Genomic DNA, 25,440 nt, shown 5'->3' with positions numbered 1-25,440 from the left:
GAACCCCATGACAAATTTATTGAGTAAGAAAAACAAGGTCCTTTGGACTGAAACAGGTCAGGAAGCGTTTGATAAGTTAAAAGCGCGCTAGTTCTTAGAGCTCCAAATTTCAGCTAATCATTTAAACTGTTTGTTGATGCAAGTGATGTTCAGTTTGGAGAGTTTTGATTCAAGAGGACCAAAATGGTATTGGTCATCCAGTTTACTATTTGTCTAAGAAATTAAATAAGCACCTAAGAACTTATTCAACAATCGAGAAGGAATGTTTGGCTTTGATATTGGCATTACAACTATTTGAAGTTTACATTAGTTCAGTTCCTTCTTCGATTATTGTGTTTAGTGACCACAATCCCACTTACTTTCATCGGCAAGATAAAAATAGAAATCAGAGACTACACTGGACAACAAATTTTTACAAAAGTCATGTTACTGAAATAAAATTAGTCAATTCTTATCAATTTTTATGTGCTGAACACGAATATGACAGTCAAATTGCAAAATTGGCTCTAGTTTTTTTGTAATCTGCAAGAAATTAATGTTTACATAACGAAATGCATTCCAATAGTAAAAGGTCAACTGTAATAGCCTACCTATAAAAAATCAAGTCATTGACTACATCTTAGATTTCTTCGCCTGTCTCTTGTACAGCTGTTCGGGAGCATCTCTGAGGAGTGTCCAGCAGTAGTCAGCCAGCATTGTAGTGGACCATTTTCTCTGGTATCTTTGTTCCATTGTTGCGATATCTTGATGAAAACGTTCGCCGTGTTCATCACTAACGATACCACAGTTGCTAGGAAAGAAATCCAAATGGGAATGAAGGAAGTGAATCTTTAGAGACATATTGCAGCCAAGTTTCTTATACTTCATCAACATGTCTTCTACTAGTTCCTTATAGTTTTCTGCCCTAACATTTCCGAGGAAGTTTGTAGAAACTAGGCGAAAAGCATTCCATGCTTGTTTCGCGTCACCTTCCAGCAAGTTGTTGAACCGGTCATCTTTGAAAAGCTCTCGAATCTGAGGACCCACAAAAACTCCCTCTTTAATCTTTGCTTCGCTGAGTCGAGGGAATTTTTCATGCAGGTATCGGAATGCTGGCAAAGTCCGGTCAATGGCTTTCACGAAGTTCTTCATCAAACCTAGTTTGATGTGAAGGGGTGGTAGCAAGATTTTCTGAGCCTCAACCAGAGCTGGGTGTTGGATATTCTTCTCTCCAATGGCTACATTCTGCCTGTGAGTCCATTCCTTCCTCATGTAGTGCATTTCCCTTGCTCGGCTATCCCACTCGCATAAGAAACACATGTATTTTGTATATCCTTGCTGCAGTCCCATTAAAAGGGCAACTACCTTCAAATCACCACAGAGGTGCCAGCTGTACTTGTTATACTCAATGGAATTCAGTAGCTGCCTTAAGTTATCGTATGTCTCTTTCATGTGGACAGCATACGCTACTGGAATAGATGGAAGAATGTTTCCATTGTGCAAAAGCACAGCCTTGAGACTCAGTTTCGAAGAGTCCACAAATAGTCTCCATTCTTGTGGGTCATGAGTGATTTTTAAAGCATTCATGAGGCCCTCAATATCGGAACAGAATATCAGATTACTTTCCTTTCTGAAGAAAGGCTCCAATTGCTGGTGGCGCTTTCGATATGCAGTAATTGTGACATCTTCTTCTAGAAGATTCCATTGTTGGAGTCTTGATCCTAGCAATTCTGCCTTGTTCTTTGATAAGTCCAAATCACGAATCAGGTCATTTAGTTCTTCCTGTGTTATTCTGTGTGGGGTTGATGATGCACCACAGTGAAAATCTGGATCACTGCATGCTGATGGACCAGGAGAAGAACAGGTCGACTCACCTTTGTCTTCGTTAGATGAATCAAGAGAATATTCTGCTGGAGGTTCTGGAATAGGAAGTCCCTCACCATGTGGAACTGGTCTCAATGCAGACGGAATGTTTGGGTAGACTATTCTCGACTTCTTTCGCTTCGTTATTCCGCCGGAAAGAGGAGGAACCAAGCAGAAGTAACAGTCATTTAGGTGGTTGCTTGGCTCTCTCCACACCATTGGGACTGCAAACGGCATTGATGACCTTTTGCAATTCAACCACTGTGAAAGCTGTGTTGTACATGTAGCACAGCATATATGCGGAGCCCAAGGCTTGTCTTGGTCACCAACCTTGCATCCGAAGTAAAGATGATATGCCTTCTTCACTTGAGAATTGATACTTTTCTTCTGGTTGGCAAATGTCACTTCCCCACAAATATAGCAAAAATTGTCCGCGGTATTAACACACTTTCGAGGCATTACTGTTCTTTATTGCACGTAAATGGATAAAATAATAAGTTTTATGTAACAGTAGCTTGAACTGTCTCGCACAACGTCTAAAATATTTTAAATGCTGAACCTATCTGATTGGGCTTTATATAGTACACTGCTTACGTCAGCTTCAGCAGCCGCCTGGCATTAGTATAATAGGCCTACACATGTATACTACACTGCTGACGTCAACTTACTTCAGCAGCCGCATGGCATTAGTATTGCATTGCATCAGAAAATGATGCAATCAACTGTGGATGATGTGAGCATGATGGTATTATGCAATGTTACATCATTATTCCGGATGTTGCTGCAGTCCTACTGGAGAAATTTACACAGTGAAACATAGAAAATGAGGTATATGAATATCTTCAAAACGAGAGCCAATACAAATTTTTCACGGTTATATTCGTGTTCGGCACACCAAAATACTACAGATTAGGGCCTTTTCAAGTCAGTAATGATTTCACTGTTGACCAGTGCTATTAAGGTAAAGTTTGATGTTGCAGGGATATGATACTGATACAAGGGACATCAAGGGGAAAGATAATTTAATAGCAGACGCACTTTCACGTGTATAAAAATGTATTATTTCGTGTATACTTTATCTAATTTATGAGTTATTTTTAACCTGATGTATAATGAATCTATGGCAAAAAGAAAGCTTTATGATAAAGTCTTTCTTTTTATTTATTGGGGAAGTGTTATGTATATTTGATTTAATTTATATTTGATTTAATTTAATTGTCTGTTTGTAAGTTTTAATTTTTTTATTTTTAATTTCATTGTTTGTCATTGTAATGTAATTTTGTTTACGAGAAATTTGATATTTTCCAGAAAATTCGGTTTGACCTGAATCTTTTAATAAATACCTAATAACAGAAACACTGTTTCCATCTCTGATTTAGTTCCTTATCTTGATTCGGAAATAGCTGAGAATAGTAAAAAAACTTATTTATTTTAATTTTATTCTCTATAAACAGCCTCTATTTCGAAATTATGGGTTTTCCGAAATTGCGTACTAGTCAGGCTTTATACCGATATCCATAGATATATTTCTCAGTTGGGCTTTTTTATTTACACTGGAAAGTGTCTGTTATGGCAGTTTGGAGTTATATTTTAATTTTTATTTAAATTATTTGGATTCAAAAAGATTAAGTCTTTCTCCTGGAAATATTTGATTGCTTATACATAATTCTTGGACAAAGACATTAATTTAAATTTTATTTGGAAATTCAAACACCGGAATATTATTGTATGTGGAATTAAAAATGAGCTTTACACGATACAGCACCTCAAAGGCTACATTATACGTCATCGCCTTCCATTTTGAATTTTTCATCGGGACTAGAACTTGAATTCATTAGAACATTTCATTACTAGGACTTTTAAAATTTAATTCGTGGATTAGTCTTGGATTATTTTTGGAATTGATTCTTAAAACCATCAGTTTTTATTTTGTCATTTTTACAGTGTTTTGTTGTTTTTTTCAGGGAAAAAATTATTTTATAAATTTTTCCAAGCTTGTTGTTTTCACTCTTTCTTTATTAGAGCCTAAACACGTAACATACAAACACACACACACACACACACACACACACACACATATATATATATATATATATATATATATATATATATATATATATATATATATATATATATATATATATATATATATATATATATATATATATATATATATATATATATATATATATATATCCTTTCCGAAATTTACTCTAAGCCCCGCCCACGCTCATTTAGGCATGAAACTCCTTCTGAATAATCAAAGTACATACAATAATTTTATGGATTTTTCACTGAACTAAAGGAACTAAATATATAACATAAAACCAGCTACATGTATTAACACCAGTGTCTTGCTTTAGCTACATGTACTAACACTGGGTACTAACACTGGGGTCTTGCTGATTGCCTTTTCATTAGCCGGGGCTAAAGGGTAAGCAAATGCTGAGAAAGGTTGATTGATATATCGGAATGGTTATTAGTAGTCGTAGAAAATTAGTATCCATGACACCGAGAAAATGTATTTTGTTGTGTTATGTATATTTAACTTGTTCTTAATTTGGCAATTTCTGCCCATTTTATTTCAGAATCCATTGATTCTTCACCGACAGAATCTCCAAACAAAAAGCGGAAACCAGGGCGACCTAAAAAGTGTAACCCGAACAATCAGACTGGAGTAACAGGTATTTACGTAAAAGTGTTGATTAAGCTTTCGTAAGTGACGTTTTTAAAACTGAAATGTACATATCGCTAGGGTGGCCTAGTGTTTAGAGCGTCCGCCTCTGATGCGGTATGTCGTGGGTTCGATCCCCGGCTGAGTCATACCAAAGACCTACAAAAACGGTACTAACAGCTGCCTCGCTTGGCGCTCAGCATTAAGAGGTTAGTGTTAGGACTGTTCGGCCTGGTGTCAGGATAATGTGACTGGGTTTAACATCATGGTACATGTCTGCGGCATGATGCCTCAGTGCTAGACATCACTATAACTGCTACACTGCAGACATCGTAGTGATATGACTGAAAAATTGTTAAAGCTACGTTAAAAGTCCAAAACACACACATATCGTTAGGGGGCATGGGGTGGGCAAGTGGTCTGAGCGCTCGCCTTTACCTATCACTGCCATCTCACCTGTGTCTGCGCGAGTTCAAGTCTCGGGTTCGGCCAATGTGGGTACGAGAGAAAGCTAGCCAGTAGTTTCCCGTGGGTCGGTGTTTCTTGCCTAGGTTCTTCCGGGTTCTTTCTCCTCCATTTATACTAACGGATTTTTCAGCACATAGTCTATGTGCTGAAAAATCCGAAACAACACCTACGTATAATCAGGTACCGGAGACTAGGAGCACAGACCTGTGGAATATGTTGAATTTTTCTTAAGGTTATTGAACAAATATTTAAACTGAGCCAAACTTGGATTTTATTGCATAGAAAGTGTCCATGGAAGGTCCATCGTGCCCATTATGATTATAGCGTTTTGATTAATCTAAATTACCCCACCATTGTATCAATAGTGCGGACAAATAGTTTACAAACCTCCCCATAAAAACTCTAGCTACATGGCAACGCTCCTGCTTCTTTGCACACAAAAAATCGCCTTTTAGTACAATACAGTTAATCTGCCGTGAAAGGCCAAACTTATTAAACAACAACCTGTTATAACCGGCCAGTTTTACAGATCCCTTATATCAGATTGTTAAGAAACGCGCTATCTCAACCTACCAATTTTCTGACTTTAACATGTGGATACTAAAGAGAGGTTTGACTGTTTTTATCAGCAAGATTGGTACGATGTAATTGTATGATTTCATATTTATTACATGCAACTTTATTTACATAGCATTTTTGATATGTAACAAAAATAAACAAATTTGTTTAATAAAACTAATTTTTATTTGCTTAGCAGAATGATATTCTTTAACGATTATTTAATAGCTTTGGTATCAAAACTTGCAAGATAAATTACAAAGTCCATTCTCGAACTTTTATGATTATCAGCTGTGAATAATTTTTCATATATTTTCAGAGACCATTGTAGCAAAGCAGTCCAAGCACCGCGACTTCTTCTTGTGGCAGAAAAGAGATGTCCCAAATGAATCTCAGGCACAGACCTCATCATCTACAGGAAGAAATCTAAGTGTAAGCTTTTCGATGAAAGAACTGCAGACTTGGAGAATAAAACTGTATAACATTGCATTTATTGATATAAAAGATTTCTTTTACAAGGCATGATAAATTTAATATGGTTTAGATAAACCACCGATTATGAGTATTCACGTGTACATCTATAGCACAACTTGGTATCTACCTGGAAGAAATATGTAGTAACAGAGATATACATGTATTGCAGACTCGCATTTTGCAAGATGGTCACATTATCAAAAGATAATGATGGTGTAGAAGTGATGGAGATAGTTTTCTTTACTTTGTGTATCATCTAATTAAACAAAACCATACTTGGCCATCAGTTGGATACAATAAAACCAGGAAGGAATGTATTATATAATAAATTAAAATTCCTTCCTTCCTAGTTTTATAGTATCCAACTAATGACCAGTATAGTTTTGTGTCTTTTTCATCAAAAGCATTGTCTTTCTATGAAAACTGAATACAAACCAATTTTTAAAACACGTTTCGAACCCTTTAACGTGTTTATAGAGTTGATAAAATAAACGCTTGGATACATAGGGTGTGATTTAACGATAACGAAAGATCGATAAGCTTTGGTATATACACTTGAATTATATGGACATTTGTAGGAAAAACCTTTCTCTCATATAAATGAACAGTTGAGGTTTTTTATTTATCATTTGATCATCGTATTGTCAGTTTAATTGCAAAAATAAATTTATTACGATAGAGGTTTATGCATTTTCAGCTTGAAGGGAAAGCTCCTTTAAAACCCATTTATCTCGATGAATGGAACTTACGAAGAAGCGAAAGGATATTCTTGAGTGATTCTAGTCCCCAACCTTCTCCAAACAACACCTTATCTCCTACAAAATCACCAACGCCATTCCCCGTGAAATCCGAGAGGAAACTGGAGCCACATAAATTAAACATGGATAAGGTGAAGGCCTCAGAAACATCTAAAAGGTCAACGAGTATACATGATTTGTCAAAGAAACTAAAGAAGAAATATTCAAAAAGTGTTTCCCAGAAGTGCAGAGATCAAAGTTCTATCCAAATAAAGGTAGAGTGCAAAATTATTAATTAAAAGGACTTTAGAAAAGATTCATGAAACAAAAAAAAAAAAAAAAAAAAAAAAAAAAAAACGTTCTGTTGACTCTGGCCAAAAGGGTATTTTTTTTACGTACACCTTGTATTCCGATGATTTTTGCATATTATTGATTTATTGCAGCCAGTTATGAAAAAGACCATTGAGGTTTTAATGCTCGAAAATATGCGCCATCTATATAATAAATATGCACATCACGAATTTATGTTACATTTCATAAGCATATATTATATAATGTGTGTGTGTGTGTGTGTGTGTGTGTGTGTGTGTGAGTGATTTGGATTTTTAACGTAGCTTTAACAATTTTTCAGTCATATCACAATGATATGCAGTTTGGCAGTTGAAAGTGATGTCTAGCACTGGGGCACAACGTTCCCTGTAAGCGAATGGTAGACGCGCACTGCATTGTGCAAGCATTACGGTGACTTGAACAAATGTTTTAGATCTTCGTCGATTGCGATGCGCGGGAATGTCTGAGCGCGCAGCTTAGAGGGAACGTTGCTGGGGCATCGTGCTACAGACATGTAGGATGATGTCATACCCAGTCACGTTATCCTGACACCAGGCCGACCAGTCCTAACACTAACCCCTTAATGCTGAGCGCCTAGCGAGGCAGCAGCTAGTACCATTTTTATAAGTCTTTGGTATGACTCGGCCGGGGTTCGAACCCGCGACCTCTCGCATCCGAGGCGGACGCCCTGACCACTAGGCCACCGGAGCGGTTATATAGTCTGTTAATTTCAAGATTTGAAAGAAAATTATAATTTTAAACTTAGGACATTTTAAATTCAGGTTACCAAGGAGATCCCCGAGAAGAAAACTGAGCAAAACAATGAAGGAAATGGACAAAATAGCGGCTCCGAAAGTGAGAAGGATGACGACAAGCCTCTAAGCTACTTTAAAACATCGACCACTTGTACATCTGGTACGAAATGCCATTAAGTACTTAACAGATGTTAGATATTAAAATAATAAATAGTTTTAGTTGAAACATATTTTGTTGTCAAAGTAATAAAGTAATTGGGGCTGGGCAACACGTTCTAAAATGCTAGGTTCAGCCTTTCACCTACATGAATGTACATGGTATAAACTTAAGGCAAATAGGTGGGGGAAGAGAATAGTTTGAATGATGATAAAGGGGATCTTAAATATGAGTCATAAAAGTATGATGATTTTTTAACTATAATTTATATCACACAAGGTTGTTCTTTAACAAGGCAGAGAGATAGAGAGTGGTCAAGTTTCAATTGGAACAAGGCAGACAGAGAGAGAGAGAGAGAGAGAGAGAGAGAGAGAGAGAGTGGTCAAGTTTCAATTGGATATTTTTATTCATCGATATTCCGTTGTAGAGAACATTTTGGACATATAAGTACTCAGTATTAAGGTCTTCAAAACGTACAATTTCACATTGTTACATTCCTTAATTTATGCAAAAAAAAATTTTCATTCCCCTTGTCAGAGCAAAAATCATGCAAGATAAATAAGGGCGATCTACGGGATGGACTCCGCGTTCTGCTGTTCAGTGATGGCCTTTTTCACGAAGGATCAGTCAAAGCTATCCAGCCACCTGACATCTATGGAGTTTCCTTGGAAAATGAAAGAAAAACGCGTTCACATATTTATTCGCAAGAAGAGATTTTGCAAGAGGCGGTATGTTGTACCTTCATATCCTAAATTAATTCAGTTTCTGATGTTATTTTATATCACTTTAAAATCTTATATTGTGCACTTACGTTTAATGCACTCACGACTCGTCATAAAACTAGAGTAAATATATTTCACCAGTACTCTATTTTGAAATGTGTGTCGTATATGATCACATATATTCACAAATGTATCTTATATCCGAATAGTAACAGAATTAATAAAAAAATATTGTTATGTAACTGATACAACTGTAGCAGAAGTGCTGAAAGAATAAACAATCGAAAAGTTTCAGTTTTCATTTTTTGTACAGATTCTGGACGTTCAACCATCATCTCGGCAGTTGCTCCCAGAGGGGACCCGCATATGTGCATACTGGAGTCAGCAATTCAGTTGTCTATATCCTGGAATAATTTCAAAAGGCAAGCAAAATCGAAATCATAATAATGTATCCTAGAAACATTTGCTAAAATGCTAGATGAGTTTAACCTAATTTCTTATATTTGTATACATGCATTAACAATATAAATGTATCGATTACCATACATATCAAAAGTAATATCACGCATTTACCTACTGCGTAGAGATTAGTCTTTTAGTTTAGCTGAAAGAAAGCTATACTCTGGGATAGGGACTTGATTTGTTATACCATGTTCGCTTTTTTCATTTGCCCACGCACATTTCAACCATCGTATCTCAAAATATATTTCGTTCATGTAATGTTCATACCACTCCTAGTAAGAGTTTCCCTCCAGAAAAAATTCAAAGAATTTCCCATTTTTAACCGTTACAGCAAGTCCAAATCCCTCTCAAGATAGCAATCTAATCAACGTTGAATTTGACGACGGCGATTCCGGTAAAATACCTATCGATCACGTCCGTCTCTTGCCACAGGACTTTCCACAAGTTGGTTAGTATCAATAAGTAGGATCGTAAATCCTAACCGTGAAGGATTGAAGCCTTGCTGCATAATGATCAACTGTTGAGAACTTTTAACGGTCAAAACAATGTCAACAGAAAGAAACATAAACAGAATGTAATATGTAACATGTTTTGAATGTCTGGTCCTTGAGACATGACTTGGATGAATAATCTTACTTTAATTTTCAAATCTGTCCACAAAAAAACGCAAAAGGAAGTGTTTACTACTTTTAAAGCAAATTGTAAAAGAATCTCGTGACATTTCAAAGAAATTTGTACAACAAAACTTGACAATTACTTTGTTAACATAAGTTCAATTCAAATAACACGTGCAATGTTATTGTCCATACCATGATCATAACAGTACTGGCTACTGTCATGACGATTTACAGTGTTCCCATAGCTCTCGCTTATCATTCAACATTAGACAAAATAAAATAATAGAAGTTTGTTTTTATGCTATTCCTACACTGTGGCCAATACGTATTACGTATTTGACAGAATATGACCCGAACCCACTCCTCCTCTTGACGAAACGTCGCCGCAACACAACGACATCCGAGAGTAGTGAACCCAGAAAGTCGCTTTCAGAATCGAAGCCTAAAAGGGGACCAGGTCGTCCGCCAAAATTGCCTAAGGCGTCAGCAGAACCCTCTGAATATGGTGATGACGAAGACGTATTTACAAAAGAAATAGAAAAAAATGACAAACATGACAGCAAGGAATCAAAAGAAATATCTCCCCAGAAGGAGAAGACAGTCAAAATCGCAAAGGACACAGGCGCCAACGAAAGAAGAGATGAAAACAATAGGCCGCAGGGTAAATTGATTTTACGCTATTCAAATTTCTCAAACCATTGATAATTTTAATTACCGTATCTTAAATCATTCGAATACATTTATTTACTACCTCTGAAAATAAAAAATGGTTCCTTCCTGTGCTTATATAGCTTTAATTTGCAGCAACTATCAAGGCTTACTAGCTTGTGATATCAGATATTGTGGTAACTTTCAATAAAAAAAGATGTTTGATAAATTTAAAAAAACCTTATATTCAAAATATTAAATTATTTTTAAGATTAGAAGAAATTACCGCGTTTTGAATTACTAGAACCTTTCTGTACACTCGATGTAAGAACAAAATATTCATTACTTAGAATATTTTGGAAAGGCAGCCTCTTTTGAACGATAGTTAGTCCTCAGTGACAAACAACGCGTACATAAAAGAGTGAACAGCAACGTATAAAACACCTCCAGAAAAGTGAGATGTTTAATTCGTGTTACATTGAGCTGGATCGTTACATTTAATAATAATGGGCACCGCACAGGATGGAGTGATCAAGTACAAGTGTCCATCTAAAGTGCTTCGGAAACATTTTTAATTGGTGACGTTTTGAAAACTTAAATTCTTAAACTTTCAGTCGGTTTTCCAATACGCCAGCTATGGGAATGGTCCGGCAAAAGTACAAAACGACCAGGGTTGAAGGGAAAAGCAAAGAAAGAATATTACAAAGCAATAGCTCGTGGTAAAGAGACAATTATGGTATGTATAAGGAATGCATCTATACCATCGTGGTTCATCTTTCATTCAGAATCCAGTCATGGATCTTGTAAAGATATGCAATAATATAACACATCCTTTTCTCATAACATATCATGCCTTTGTAAGTAGAAATATATTTTATCTGAATTTTCTTTGCATCATATCTCGTTGCGTATTATCTACACAAATGAAGAAAAAAAAAACGCTGTCAAGTATTTTTCATCGCTGGGAGAGGTCAGCTATGCTTGTCTACTGTTGCTTTGCTCTCGGTGCATATATATCTACTGTCACTTTTTTAAGTAGCCTAGCATTCTTATATACATATTCTAACACAATTTATTTTCTTTCCTAAAATTACAAAATCCCAATAAATTCTATTATTTTTACCTGTAATTATAGATACCCTGCTCAGAAATTTGGATAACGTCGCCTTTCATTTGTTTATGAACAGAATCGGTTGTTTACATGGGTTACCAACAACTTAAATATTAGCGAGATGAAAAAGATTAATTAAAATAGCAACCAGCCTCCACCCCCACCCCGAACAAAAACTCCCCTTGAGCAGAACAGTTTTGTGTACAGTTAAATTTTTTCTGTTTACGATGAACGGGAGATAAAAATGAAGTTTTCACAGCGCCTGTTCTGCTTTTCGAAATCAAATGATGGAGAATTTGCTGGAGAAAAAGAGTCAGTTTGCGGTCACAATATTGTCCATGGTATCATGATTTTCTTAATCAGAAATAGGCATATATTAGCTTATATATCATGAAGATTCAAACAACCTTTGTGGGGTTTATTTACCATGGAAGTTTGAATAAGTATTTCAAGGAAAAGTGACATCAATAATATTCCACTATATTAAGCAACTTGCAGTAAACATTTACACTATATATAAATTTATGTTGCTGGATATATCGGTTACATACTTTGTATCCTATTAGCCTTAATACTAAGGTATTATCCAAAAATTGCGTAAAATATAAATAAAATTATTTATTAAACACACACACACACACACACACACACAGACATATATATATATATATATATATATATATATATATATATATATATATATATATATATATATATATATATATATATATATATATATATATATATATAATCTTTATTCGGTTACATGAGGCAAAAGCTAATATATTTAACCGATTCGGCCCCGATCCCGTCTGTAGGCGTGATGAGGCTGTACCCTACTTCCGAGCTCTGCAGCATCAAGGTCATTTAAGATACACCAGCGTGGGTGTATTAAAAAAAAGCAGACAGATATAGCTCTAAAATCATGCCAAATAATCTGGAAGTTCTAGTTGCACTACAAAATACAGAGGGAAAAACCTCATTTTTTGGACCCGGTTTTTTTTTCCACCCAAAATTTGCTCGAGGTCGGAATGCGATTTTGTGTCCGGATTTTAGACCTTTTGGCCTCAAATCTAAGGCATACCGGTCTTAACTGCACACAGACAGGTGATTTTTTTGCAAGAACTAGGATAAGGTGGGCATTTGGAATAAATTGCGGTCTCCATACGAAAACGATGGGTCCATTAAAAAAAACGAAAAAAAAAACAAAAAAAAGACAGAACTCCAACTTTTACCCTTCTGCTCATGCGCAAGCAAAATAACCAATGAAAAATGATGTTTCTAATACAACTAGGCATTATTCTCTTGGAAAATCTGTTGAAAGCCGATGTATTACGATGTATTCAGAAATAGCCCCCCAAATGTCTTTCCTACGCATATTTCCGGGCAAAAACGACAAAAACCTCTTGGGCCGAATGAGTTAATGATCGGTATTATGAGTTTAAAACCAGTTATAATATTTGTCGTTACGTAAATTAACATCTATGACGGATTTATCTCAATATTTTTATTTTTGATTGAATTCACGACATTATTTGACCTAATTTGTGTGAACTATATTTCAGAACATTGTAGCATTTTGTCTCTATGGGCTGTCTCAATATTTACAGGTTGGAGATTGCGCAGTGTTTCTTTCCACCGGTCGCCAAAACCTCCCTTATATAGGCCGGATAGAAAGCTTTTGGGAAGGATGGGGAGGCCAAATGATTGTAAAGGTCAAGTGGTTCTACCACCCCGAAGAAACAAAAGGAGGCAAAAGGCTCGCAAATATGAAGGTAAGTTTTAAGCTTTACCATTAGCACCTGTGCCCACTGTGTACAAATAAATACACTGGTCAACAGTGAAATCATTACTGACTTGAAAAGGCCCTAATCTGTAGTATTTTGGTGTGCCGAACACGAATATAACCATGAAAAATTTGTATTGGCTCTCGTTTTGAAGATATTCATATACCTCATTTTCTATGTTTCACTGTGTAAATTTCTCCAGTAGGACTGCAGCAACATCCGGAATAATGATGTAACATTGCATAATACCATCATGCTCACATCATCCACAGTTGATTGCATCATTTTCTGATGCAATGCAATACTAATGCCATGCGGCTGCTGAAGTAAGTTGACGTCAGCAGTGTACTATACATGTGTAGGCCTATTATACTAATGCCAGGCGGCTGCTGAAGCTGACGTAAGCAGTGTACTATATAAAGCCCAATCAGATAGGTTCAGCATTTAAAATATTTTAGACGTTGTGCGAGACAGTTCAAGCTACTGTTACATAAAACTTATTATTTTATCCATTTACGTACAATAAAGAACAGTAATGCCTCGAAAGTGTGTTAATACCGCGGACAATTTTTGCTATATTTGTGGGGAAGTGACATTTGCCAACCAGAAGAAAAGTATCAATTCTCAAGTGAAGAAGGCATATCATCTTTACTTCGGATGCAAGGTTGGTGACCAAGACAAGCCTTGGGCTCCGCATATATGCTGTGCTACATGTACAACACAGCTTTCACAGTGGTTGAATTGCAAAAGGTCATCAATGCCGTTTGCAGTCCCAATGGTGTGGAGAGAGCCAAGCAACCACCTAAATGACTGTTACTTCTGCTTGGTTCCTCCTCTTTCCGGCGGAATAACGAAGCGAAAGAAGTCGAGAATAGTCTACCCAAACATTCCGTCTGCATTGAGACCAGTTCCACATGGTGAGGGACTTCCTATTCCAGAACCTCCAGCAGAATATTCTCTTGATTCATCTGACGAAGACAAAGGTGAGTCGACCTGTTCTTCTCCTGGTCCATCAGCATGCAGTGATCCAGATTTTCACTGTTTTGCATCATCAACCCCACAAAGAATAACACAGGAAGAACTAAATGACCTGATTCGTGATTTGGACTTATCAAAGAACAAGGCAGAATTGCTAGGATCAAGACTCCAACAATGGAATCTTCTAGAAGAAGATGTCACAATTACTGCATATCGAAAGCGCCACCAGCAATTGGAGCCTTTCTTCAGAAAGGAAAGTAATCTGATATTCTGTTCCGATATTGAGGGCCTCATGAATGTTTTAAAAATCACTCATGACCCACAAGAATGGAGACTATTTGTGGACTCTTCGAAACTGAGTCTCAAGGCTGTGCTTTTGCACAATGGAAACATTCTTCCATCTATTCCAGTAGCGTATGCTGTCCACATGAAAGAGACATCCGATAACTTAAGGCAGCTACTGAATTCCATTGAGTATAACAAGTACAGCTGGCACCTCTGTGGTGATTTGAAGGTAGTTGCCCTTTTAATGGGACTGCAGCAAGGATATACAAAATACATGTGTTTCTTATGCGAGTGGGATAGCCGAGCAAGGGAAATGCACTACATGAGGAAGGAATGGACTCACAGGCAGAATGTAGCCATTGGAGAGAAGAATATCCAACACCCAGCTCTGGTTGAGGCTCAGAAAATCTTGCTACCACCCCTTCACATCAAACTAGGTTTGATGAAGAACTTCGTGAAAGCCATTGACCGGACTTTGCCAGCATTCCGATACCTGCATGAAAAATTCCCTCGACTCAGCGAAGCAAAGATTAAAGAGGGAGTTTTTGTGGGTCCTCAGATTCGAGAGCTTTTCAAAGATGACCGGTTCAACAACTTGCTGGAAGGTGACGCGAAACAAGCATGGAATGCTTTTCGCCTAGTTTCTACAAACTTCCTCGGAAATGTTAGGGCAGAAAACTATAAGGAACTAGTAGATGACATGTTGATGAAGTATAAGAAACTTGGCTGCAATATGTCTCTAAAGATTCACTTCCTTCATTCCCATTTGGATTTCTTTCCTAGCAACTGTATTGTTAGTGATGAACACGGCGAACGTTTTCATCAAGATATCGCAACAATGGAACAAAGATACCAGGGAAAATGGTCCACTACAATGCTGGCTGACTACTGCTGGACACTCCTCAGAGATGCTCCCGAACAGCTGTACAAGAGACAGGCGAAGAAATCTAAGATGTAGTCAATGACTTGATTTTTTATAGGTAGGCTATTACAGTTGACCTTTTACTATTGGAATGCATTTCGTTATGTAAACATTAATTTCTTGCAGATTACAAAAAAACTAGAGCCAATTTTGCAATTTGACTGTCATATTCGTGTTCAGCACATAAAAATTGATAAGAATTGACTAATTTTATTTCAGTAACATGACTTTTGTAAAAATTTGTTGTCCAGTGATATCATTGAAAAAGTTACCTTATTTTCAAAATTTATCAGTATCTTTATGTGACACGCGTGTAACAAACTAATGAAAGAATAGCAGTTAACTAATGACCTATAAACATATGATCCCTTTCATTCCGTTTTTGCACTAATTATTGTAAATGTGTATTTTCCCTTAAAGAATTTTGATGTGAGACATTCTGTTTCGTTTATAGTCTGCAGAAAGTTTCACTGATCGGCATAAACATCTCACGAGTTTGATTAGCAATGATCGGTTATTGCCATTTTTATGAATACATATATTTGATTAGGTACGACATGTTGTCTGTTATGAATACGTACGTTTGATTAGCAATGATCTGTTGTCTGTCATGAATACATACGGTTGGTTAGCAATGATCTGTTGTCTGTCTTGAATACATACATTTGATTAGCAGTGATCTGTTGTCTGTCATGAATACATGAGTTTAATTAGCTGTTTCGATTCTATGGTCAAAAATTAAGTAACAGAAAGAACCAAAGCCACCAAGTTTTGTAAAACTTAACAAACAATTAAATTATCGATGTTATAAATGAAAATGTGAGAGAAACTTACAGTATTATGAAGTGAATCCAAACTAATCCCCATAAAGTTGTATGAAAGTCCAAAAGAATGAAAAGTTCCATATAAATTTTAAAACCGAAAATGTACTGGTCTGCCATGTGTCCTGACGTTGTCAAAATGGCGTTATTCAGAACTCCTTTGAATAATTTACAATAGTTCCAGAATAATATTATTTTCCAAATAATGAGCACTTCTTTCCGGCTGAATAGTCTAGACAAATATTTTTCCTCTCCAATACTATTTAAGTACAACATAAATTACGTATGCAGACTTACAACAGGAACACAAGAAATGAGAATGACTCCAAAATAGGAATGACTTTGATTGCTCAGATCTCTCCTTATATACACCTTCTATTACGACTATATTTCACAACATACCCCACGTGACAGATCTTACTACTCAATTTTTTTCGAAATTGCCTATTCATGTGACCTAGCCCAACCAACGAGAAATTACTTAATTCTTCTAGTACTGTTCAAACTTACCAACCATTGAGAAAGTTACCCGAAGTCGTCTACAGGTCTTATTATTAGTAATTGTCAGTACATACGTAAGCATCTATTTATAGGTCCTTTGTAATTTTACTCTCTTAATGTTCCTTAAAATGACCCTAGTCGCAGGCAAAGTGTAATAAAATAATCTGTAAAATTCATAACCGTAAATAAAATATAAAAAATTAGATAAAATCATGTATCAGGAGTTACAAAAGTATTAGATATACATAACATGTCAATGCTCTGTTGTCTGTAATGAATACACACGTTTGATTAGCAATGGTATGCTGTCTGTCACAAATAAATATGTTAAATGTGTTCTGTTGCAGGGTGCTTTGTTTAAATCTGATCACGAGGATGAGAACGACGTTCAAACCATTTCACATCAGTGTGAAGTTCTTTCATATGACGAGTACAAAAGAAGGAGAGGCGTGATATCTTCAGAAACTACGGGAGAAGTGTATTACCTGGCCGGTTCATACCAACCTACCATTGGGCTAATTAAATTCGAAGCCGGCGTCATATAGAAATTAAAAAACTAAGCACAAATTAAGTAAGCAATTTGTATCGATTTCAGCGCAGATCACTGAAGAAATCGTTTTAAAGCAACACATTGTGTTCAGTACTTTTCTATCTATTTTCTTTATATTATAATTTTCAGTTAAATGTGTGGGTATAAGTAAAACTGCTTGGAGCAACTCTAGTAATGAAGAATTTGTCAAAGAATGTGTGATATGCAAATGTGATTTTAAGATTTTTTATATGATATTGTATAAATGATATGTTTATTCATTAAATGGTATATATATATATATATATATATATATATATATATATATATATATATATATATATATATATATATATATATAATGTTTATGTCCTAAGTGAAATTGAAAATATGTAAATAAATTTATTTTAATTCATTGCAAAGTGCCTATTAGCAAAAACTTGAAGGTCATAAGGTACATGTATGTAAAGAGAGGTGAACTTCAAGCATACGTTTCTGTTCACACTAAATTATTGTTTTGCATATGCTGTGAAATCCATTGATTCTGCAGTAACTAGTTAAACAAGGACTGAGATATAAGCAAGGATAAACTTGCCTGTGTCATTTCTCCCTGACTGTGGCACTAAACCGACCTGACTAGGACTACCATTGGTCATTTATGTACCTGATTGTATTACAATTGGTCATTTATGTGCCTGATTGTATTAAATTTGGTCATTTATGTGCCTGATTGTATTGTAAACCTGGCCTGGTCTTGTACTTCTACGGCACAATTACATGGTTTCAAAATCCGGTCGTGAGCACTTTTACATCTATATCGCAAATTCATTTCTGAATTCTAAGTTTGTCCCGACACAATTTTTTTTTATAATTTATTTTTCTTCATGGAGCTCCCCAGGATACTGTATGAATAATCTGTTTTAAAGTATATATATATATATATATATATATATATATATATATATATATATATATATATATATATATATATATATGTATGTATGTATGACACAACAAACGCGAATTGTCGGTATCGTAATGTAAATATCTGATCAAACATATCATTTGTGTCATCCCGGTTTTGTAGAATATTCTTGAGAGTTCAGATCCGATTTTTAATTAATATTTGTTCAATGTTAAAACCTTGAATAGATGTAGCAACTGGAGGATGCCATAAGTCTCATCTCAATTGGAGTTTGTTTTGGTGGGGTGGGGTGGAATAATACTTTCTCCGTTGTATGGAGTGTGTCTATTGTTAGAAAACAGTCTGTCTTTTTTGCGTTTATAAATTTGTATGTCATCAGCTTGGAATATTCAGTTTGGAATTGAAAACTTAAAATTTAATTCTCAGGAGTTTGTTTATGAAACATTTATTAAACAATGTCTGCATATTTAGTTTCCCTGTTCGAATCCTTATTAAGGTGAAAAACTAACAGAATCCAAATGAGTTATAAGTTGCCGAGAAAATAATTCCATTCCTGGTTTCCCATTATAAAATCATGTGAAAGATATGTATTGCTTGGAGAATAAAGATGCTCGTTATATTATTATACTTCATTTCCGATAATACACAAGTTTGTGATTGATTTTGATTTGTTATTTTTTTATAAAATGTGCAATAATGTATATAGGGAGTCCAATGGTGCTGAAAAAATGTGATGGTTAAAGTGACAGTCTTGAAGTATAAACAAAATGAATAGATAGTTTATCAGCAAGATGGTACAGAAGTATCTATACACATTTATGTGCATACTTTTCTCCTTTTATATGTCAAAAATTATAAAGAGTTCTATACTTTCTGTTCATTTCTCTGTTAAAAATATTTTTATTTCTTTTCGTACGTTTTGTTCCATGCACAATTCAGTTTTAGCATCAAATGCATGTATGTATGTATGTATGTATGTATGTATGTATGTATGTATGTACTTGTGTGTGTGTGTGTGTGTATGTATGCATGTATGTATGTATGCGCTCATATGTCTGTACGTGATTTACAATTTGCCAAGGTATCGTGTAGTACACCGCACCGCATTTAATATTCATGCTTCATAAATCTTTTCTTAAAAGTTCACAAAATTGTAATAAACTTTACTTCTGATGCTTATTGTTATCTCTCTGTGCTTGTACACTCATAATGATCGCATTTTTCTTTTTATGTAGCACTTACTTTTTTCTTAACTTTCTCTTCTCTGAAAAGATACATTTTCCCTGCATTCTTGTTTCTCAGGTTTCCAATTGTGCTACAAGACATGAAGCCGTCCTCCGAAGAAGGAAAAACGGCAAACCCTTGTCACGTTTATACTTAGCGGAATTTAATCTCTATTATTTAGTAACTTCTAGTCAAGGCATGTAGGAAAGGATATCTTTATGATTCTTCATAAATTCAAAGTATAAGCAAAATATCAAGCACAATGTAAAAGCAACAAGTGGAACCAAAAGAAAGTGTGTGTTGGCAGGAACAAATATTGAATGATGGAATACACATGAAATGAAGGCGAATATTGCTCTAAATGTCTTTCCTAGACCGAGAACCTTCTCGACATTAATTTTGTTTTATACGGAATCAAAATCACGAACTTTATAGTTTCAGATGTGAGATGTATTAAAGACCGATCTTTCGACCGTGACCCTGAGGTCATGTAAGGCGGGTTTTCAAATTTGACCTTGAACATAGTTCTTTTGCTCTTCAATCATATTTTTAAGTAGACGACACTGTTTCTACGCCCATGGTTTAAAATGTGACACAAAATGATTGTATAAATATTTTCCCCTTCCCATATATACAGATCTTGATTCCGAAAGATTAAAACTTTTTTCATTACAGACTGTGCATATCACAAATGCACGTTTTGTTTCTTTATATTTCTCAGAGTCGGAGACATTTTTACTCAAATAATTATGTACTAGTACGCTTAAAACAAGCATCTCTGAAAGGGTATGACAAATCAACGCTATGTTCATTTAATCCGTTCCTGCATTAATTTTTAACAACTGAATATTGAAACCATATTAGATACGAGCAAGAAACTCCAACGTGCCAAATTTAATGATACCAATTATTTATGTTTCAATTAAAATGTTCGCAATACAAATGGAATACAAAAATATATTGACCTTGACCCTGAGATCAAATAAGGCGCCTTATCACAGTCTTAACGATACAGCTGAGATATAAAAAGAGACCAGGTTTAATCAAATCGTTCGGCGAGTAGGAACTATTACAGATTAACTAAGGCTTCAATGCGTGTCGTATGAAATCCTCACCTGAAAACTATAAATCGATATAATTCTCATTTAATGAGACAGGATTAAACTCTAAAGATGATCACGGTGGCATCCATTTTGAGCGTTAGATCAATACCATTTTCAGTGGGATCAACCACAGTGTCCTAAGTATTCTATCGGAAATCGCGTGTCAATAGAACCATTAATTTGGTAGGAATAAATATATACAAAATTTCAAGACTTCTACGATTGATTCCATGTTGGTGTTCATACAGAGCTTTAGAGTACTCTCAAACGTTCTTCAGTGCAACTTCCATGAAAGTATGATTATAATAAGTATAAATATCATGACTTCTAATAATGCCACGATGGTGGCCATATTGGAGTTATTTGTATGGTGGCCATATTGGAGTTATTTGCTCCATCATTTTAATGTAGGACCAACTACATACTGTAAAAATGTTTCAGTTGAAATCCTAAGTAAATGCCGCCATCAGTTCAAGATTGGTAGTGATAACAATGATTTTGATATCGTCCCAAAGCTCCCATATTGGAGATACTATCGGCACCATTTTAATTAGGATCTATTATATCTTAATATATTAAAGCGGATCTTAGTTCATATCTCTCTTCAATACTATTGTATGCTAAGGACGAGTAGCAATCCAGTGTCCTTAAGATCTCAGCTAGGACAGTCATTTTGGAGGTTTGACCGCACCATATTCATATAGAACCATAAATATGTTACAAGGAGTGATATAGTGACACCAACATGTCAATACAGCTATCCCATCAGGAAACGTAGCAATAGCAAGCTTTTCAAGATGGACAACATGGCGAGTATATCGTAGATTAGGTCGGCAAGATTTTCATTAGAACCAATTATATATCATCAAAAGCGTTTTAATGAAAATCCCCTGCAAATATACCACCTGCTGAGGAAAAATAACGATGAGCAGATTTGTCTGACTGGCATCATTTACATATAGGACCATCCACATATAACAGCGCCTTTAGTGAAAATCCTGTATGAGTATAAGCATTTATTCCAAAGAAGTTGTGATAACAAGATAATTTTAGGAAGGTCACTGAACGGCCATATTGGAGGTCAAATCGACTTAATTTTTTATTTAGTCAAGTGATATATCGTAATAAGTGTTTTAATGAAAACCTCACGTTTTTAAGACAATCCATTCTGGATTAGATGCGATAATACAATTTTCAAGATGGCTACCCTGTCGGCCATAATGAAACTCTGAGGGACACCATTTTCACTAAAGAACAACCAGACCTAATGATAAAGCTGAGTGCCAAGCTTTGTGACTTTTCTTCCCGTAGGGTCAGTAAAAATAATGGACAAAGGACCATGGAAATACAGAGGGCGATCTACCTAAGGAAGCAGGACCATTGCATAAGATCTGAGCTTCGTCCAGTAAATATGAATATTATTGACCAAATTTACGATCGGCTGGAATAATATGAAAGCAACTAATCAAACTTAATGCAATGCCAAGTTGCATGCCTAGCAATGAAAAATGGCTAAAGTCCATATACATTAAATATAGTTCTACTCTGACACATGATGCCCAATCTAATTGAAGTATTCCTCGACTCGAACTCAAACTTTATTCAAAACATACATTTGATCGGCTAAAATCAAATAAATTGCCAATGAGACGTTAGCATTCTGAGTTAGTCTGAATTTGAACATGAGAAAGTCTTAATAACCTTACGCCAGTTTTATACTTCGTACGTACGCTTGAACGCGTGTTACAAATATTTTCCTGTACATCTAATGCAACCACCACCACTACGCTCTATTGTGCGGAAATTATGTGCGTCGTGTGACTTATTTTGTCCACATGGCTACATTTTGTTCTCGCAAAATGCTGTTTAAACGCTTTCAATCTTTGTCCTTCAATGTTCATTCTCTCATATTCTCTTATCAAGAGAAACATCGGTTGAATACTTTTCCTTTCATGCAAGTGAACCTTTTTTATCGTCTAGACCTTTAGTCCCATTTGGTATGGATCCACACGAACGCTTCATGTACAAGGCCATGTGCGAAATTCCGAGAGTACATGATTGTTAACATTACGATGATATTGAGCTATTTCCCAGCCATCTTTATTGAGAAATTGACTGACTAAACGCATCGACCATGGCTTGTTTAATGAACCAATTCTATGACTTGGCATAGTTTGTAATTACCATACCGCTTTATGGTCATCGGATTCCAATCAGCCTTTGTTACTACGTTTCATTGCTTCTACCACATAGCAACACCAAAGAACAGCGAAAGGGAGTCGTGCCACTTGGACTTTTACAACCAGTAGAGTTTATTTTGCACAATAGTAAAGACAATAGGCGATTCTTGCCATTGTGTATATTCTTGATACAGAATCCAAGGTGGAAAGGCCAAAGATTACACGACCCATTTAAACACGTTTTACTTTAATCATGGTCTATTACTAGGCGTTTCTCGTACGTGTGTCACTTTCATCTTGTTTACGGCAATGAAAAGGTCAACAATCACTGTATTTGCAAAAAAATTTAATGCAAACTCACTTCTTACATTAAATTCAATACAGCTGATGATAGTTAATAAAAAAGATTGCAAAGGTCATGTATTGGATTTCTAATTGTACAAGAAAGTCATGTGGCCCAGTAGAAAAAGAAAGGACAGAGTTCACAAAGCTATGTGCGTTAAAACAATATCATATATGTGTAATGGATATCAGAATGTAAGAAGTCTGCATTTGTGTGCTTTTGGATTTTTAACGTAGTTTTAACAATTTGAGTAGTATCGCTACGATGTCTGCAGTATGGCAGTTTATAGTGATGTCTAGCACTGGGGCATCATGCCGCAGACATGTGGCATCTTGTCGTACCCAAACACATTATCCTTATTCAAGGACGACTAGTCCTAACACTAACCTCTTGATGCTGAGAGCCTAGCAAGGCAGCTGTTAGTACCATTTTTGTTTTTAAGTCTTTGGTATGACTCGGCCGGGATTCGAACCCGCGACCTCCGCATCCTAGGCGGACGCTCTAACAACTTAGGCCACAGGAGCGGTGAATGGAAAAAAACATTTTACGCGTAAATTTTCCGGTATAATTATGCATAAAAAAAGAAGAAAATCAGCACAAGATTATTACGTGAATATGACAAGGGATGAAACTCGTGAGAACGGTACGAGAAGTTAGCTATACAGGTTCAGGAATTTTTTGTAAACCTGCTTGCATATAATAAAAAAAAGTATGAAATAACTGATGACCCGTATGCAAAATGAAGTCACCCATTTCAAATAGTGACAGTATCCAAGATATATTTTAGTAAAGGTCGAAAATTTTAAGACCACAACGTGTTATTTCTTCCCTTTCATGAGCGCACGTCTAAAAGTTAATTTTAATTGTATGATATTTGCTGTGTAATATTTAAGTCTATCATGAATTTGACTAAACTGGCACCAATCAGGTCTCAATTTCAGCAACAGAACATAACTCTATACTAAAGTGTCAGTTTTCAAACCAGCAATCTGATGGCTGAAATGTAAGCCTTAATTTAAAACTGACCAATCAATTATCATAAGTCTTAACTTAACTTCAAATTTATATTCGTGAAATTGAAGCCAAGTCTTAAGACATTTTTCAAGTAAAAACCATAGGCCAGTAGACAATTTTAGAAGTACATGTATTCATATGACACATTTGCCCCGAGACAGATTCCTTTAAAAAATCTTGCATCAATCCAAAAATGGCGAGACACGTCCAAGGCATTATTCATCATTTAAAATGACATCATTCTTTTCCTCTTCATGCTCTTTTTTTTTCGTAGTTTTGAGTCCAGTTATGTTTGGTCAACATTCTTTTGACACAAGACACGATAAATGACAGACAAATGGAATATTTCAGAATCCACTTCAACATAAAAATAATATTCTTTAAATACGCAGCAATTTGGCGACTGCATTTAGTATAGTGCGCAATCGCGACTTTGTTTCACAGATTAAAATTTCAGTATATCGGCACAGCTTAGAGATCTTATAATGAAAAACTATTTTAAGCAGTTTACAGGTTATATTATGGAAGCTCGTTTATTTCGTATGCCAATATATATATATATATATATATATATATATATATATATATATATATATATATATATATATATATATATATATATATATATATATATATATATATATATATATATATGTATATATATATATATATATATATATATATATATATATATATATATATATATATATATATATATATATATATATATATATATATATATATATATATATATATATATATATATATATATATACGTAATGGAGAAATATTTTTTAATATTGTTGACTCATAATTAAGTCCCTAACTGAGGTAACAACCGTAGGTTTGTGGAACCATTATAGAAATAATGAAAAAATGTGTCGTGTTTGTAAGGTTCATCTGCTGTCCGTTCTTTCTTTTCTCTTGTGGATCATTCAATGACAGGCCGTTTAATCCATGCAATACGCTTGAAATAAATACGTTTTACTCCAGTGATGATGTTGTTGTTGTTGTTGTTGTTGTAGGGTTTAAAGCCATTTTTCAGCACACGATAGGCTATATATGGCGGCCAGTATTAACGGTGGAGGAAGAACCCAGGAAAACCCCGGAAAGAACCACCGACCCACGAGAAGCTACTGGCAAGTTTTCTCACATACCCACATTAGCCGAATCCGGGACTCGAACCCACGCAGACAGAGGTGAGATGGCAGTGATCCGTAACAGAGTGCGCTTTAGACCACTCGGCCACTCGGGGCCCCCTACTCCAGTGATA

The 25,440-nt window shown here is 35.4% G+C and overlaps 1 protein-coding gene and 1 long non-coding RNA gene across 7 annotated transcripts in view; one reads left to right on the top strand and one right to left on the bottom strand.

The window, feature by feature from the left end:
- The window catches only part of LOC149803225 (uncharacterized), a 114,044-nt gene extending 94,567 nt beyond the window's left edge, over positions 1-19,477 (top strand). For 5 of the 6 annotated variants that reach the window (XM_089952854.1, XM_089952855.1, XM_089952852.1 and 2 more), the window contains 11 exons: positions 4,431-4,526; positions 5,862-5,974; positions 6,714-7,028; positions 7,866-7,998; positions 8,533-8,723; positions 9,031-9,139; positions 9,511-9,627; positions 10,140-10,457; positions 11,059-11,180; positions 13,166-13,330; positions 17,197-19,477. In XM_089952854.1, coding sequence (XP_089808980.1) covers positions 4,431-4,526; positions 5,862-5,974; positions 6,714-7,028; positions 7,866-7,998; positions 8,533-8,723; positions 9,031-9,139; positions 9,511-9,627; positions 10,140-10,457; positions 11,059-11,180; positions 13,166-13,330; positions 17,197-17,394 — 1,877 coding nt within the window. In that variant the 3' untranslated portion in view covers positions 17,395-19,477. The remainder of the gene's footprint in view (positions 1-4,430; positions 4,527-5,861; positions 5,975-6,713; positions 7,029-7,865; positions 7,999-8,532; positions 8,724-9,030; positions 9,140-9,510; positions 9,628-10,139; positions 10,458-11,058; positions 11,181-13,165; positions 13,331-17,196) is intronic. The other variant, XM_089952856.1, reaches the window with a different exon arrangement.
- Positions 8,520-25,440, bottom strand: part of LOC149803224 (uncharacterized) — a 33,866-nt gene continuing 16,945 nt past the window's right edge. Inside the window, exon 3 of the long non-coding RNA XR_016420160.1 lies at positions 8,520-8,659. This is a non-coding gene — a long non-coding RNA (uncharacterized LOC149803224). The remainder of the gene's footprint in view (positions 8,660-25,440) is intronic.

Source organism: Sinohyriopsis cumingii, chromosome 3 (assembly GCF_028554795.1).
Source record: "Sinohyriopsis cumingii isolate HCF-2022 chromosome 3, ASM2855479v2, whole genome shotgun sequence".
Lineage (NCBI taxonomy): Eukaryota > Metazoa > Mollusca > Bivalvia > Unionida > Unionidae > Sinohyriopsis > Sinohyriopsis cumingii.
This window is presented reverse-complemented; position numbering and strand designations above follow the sequence as displayed.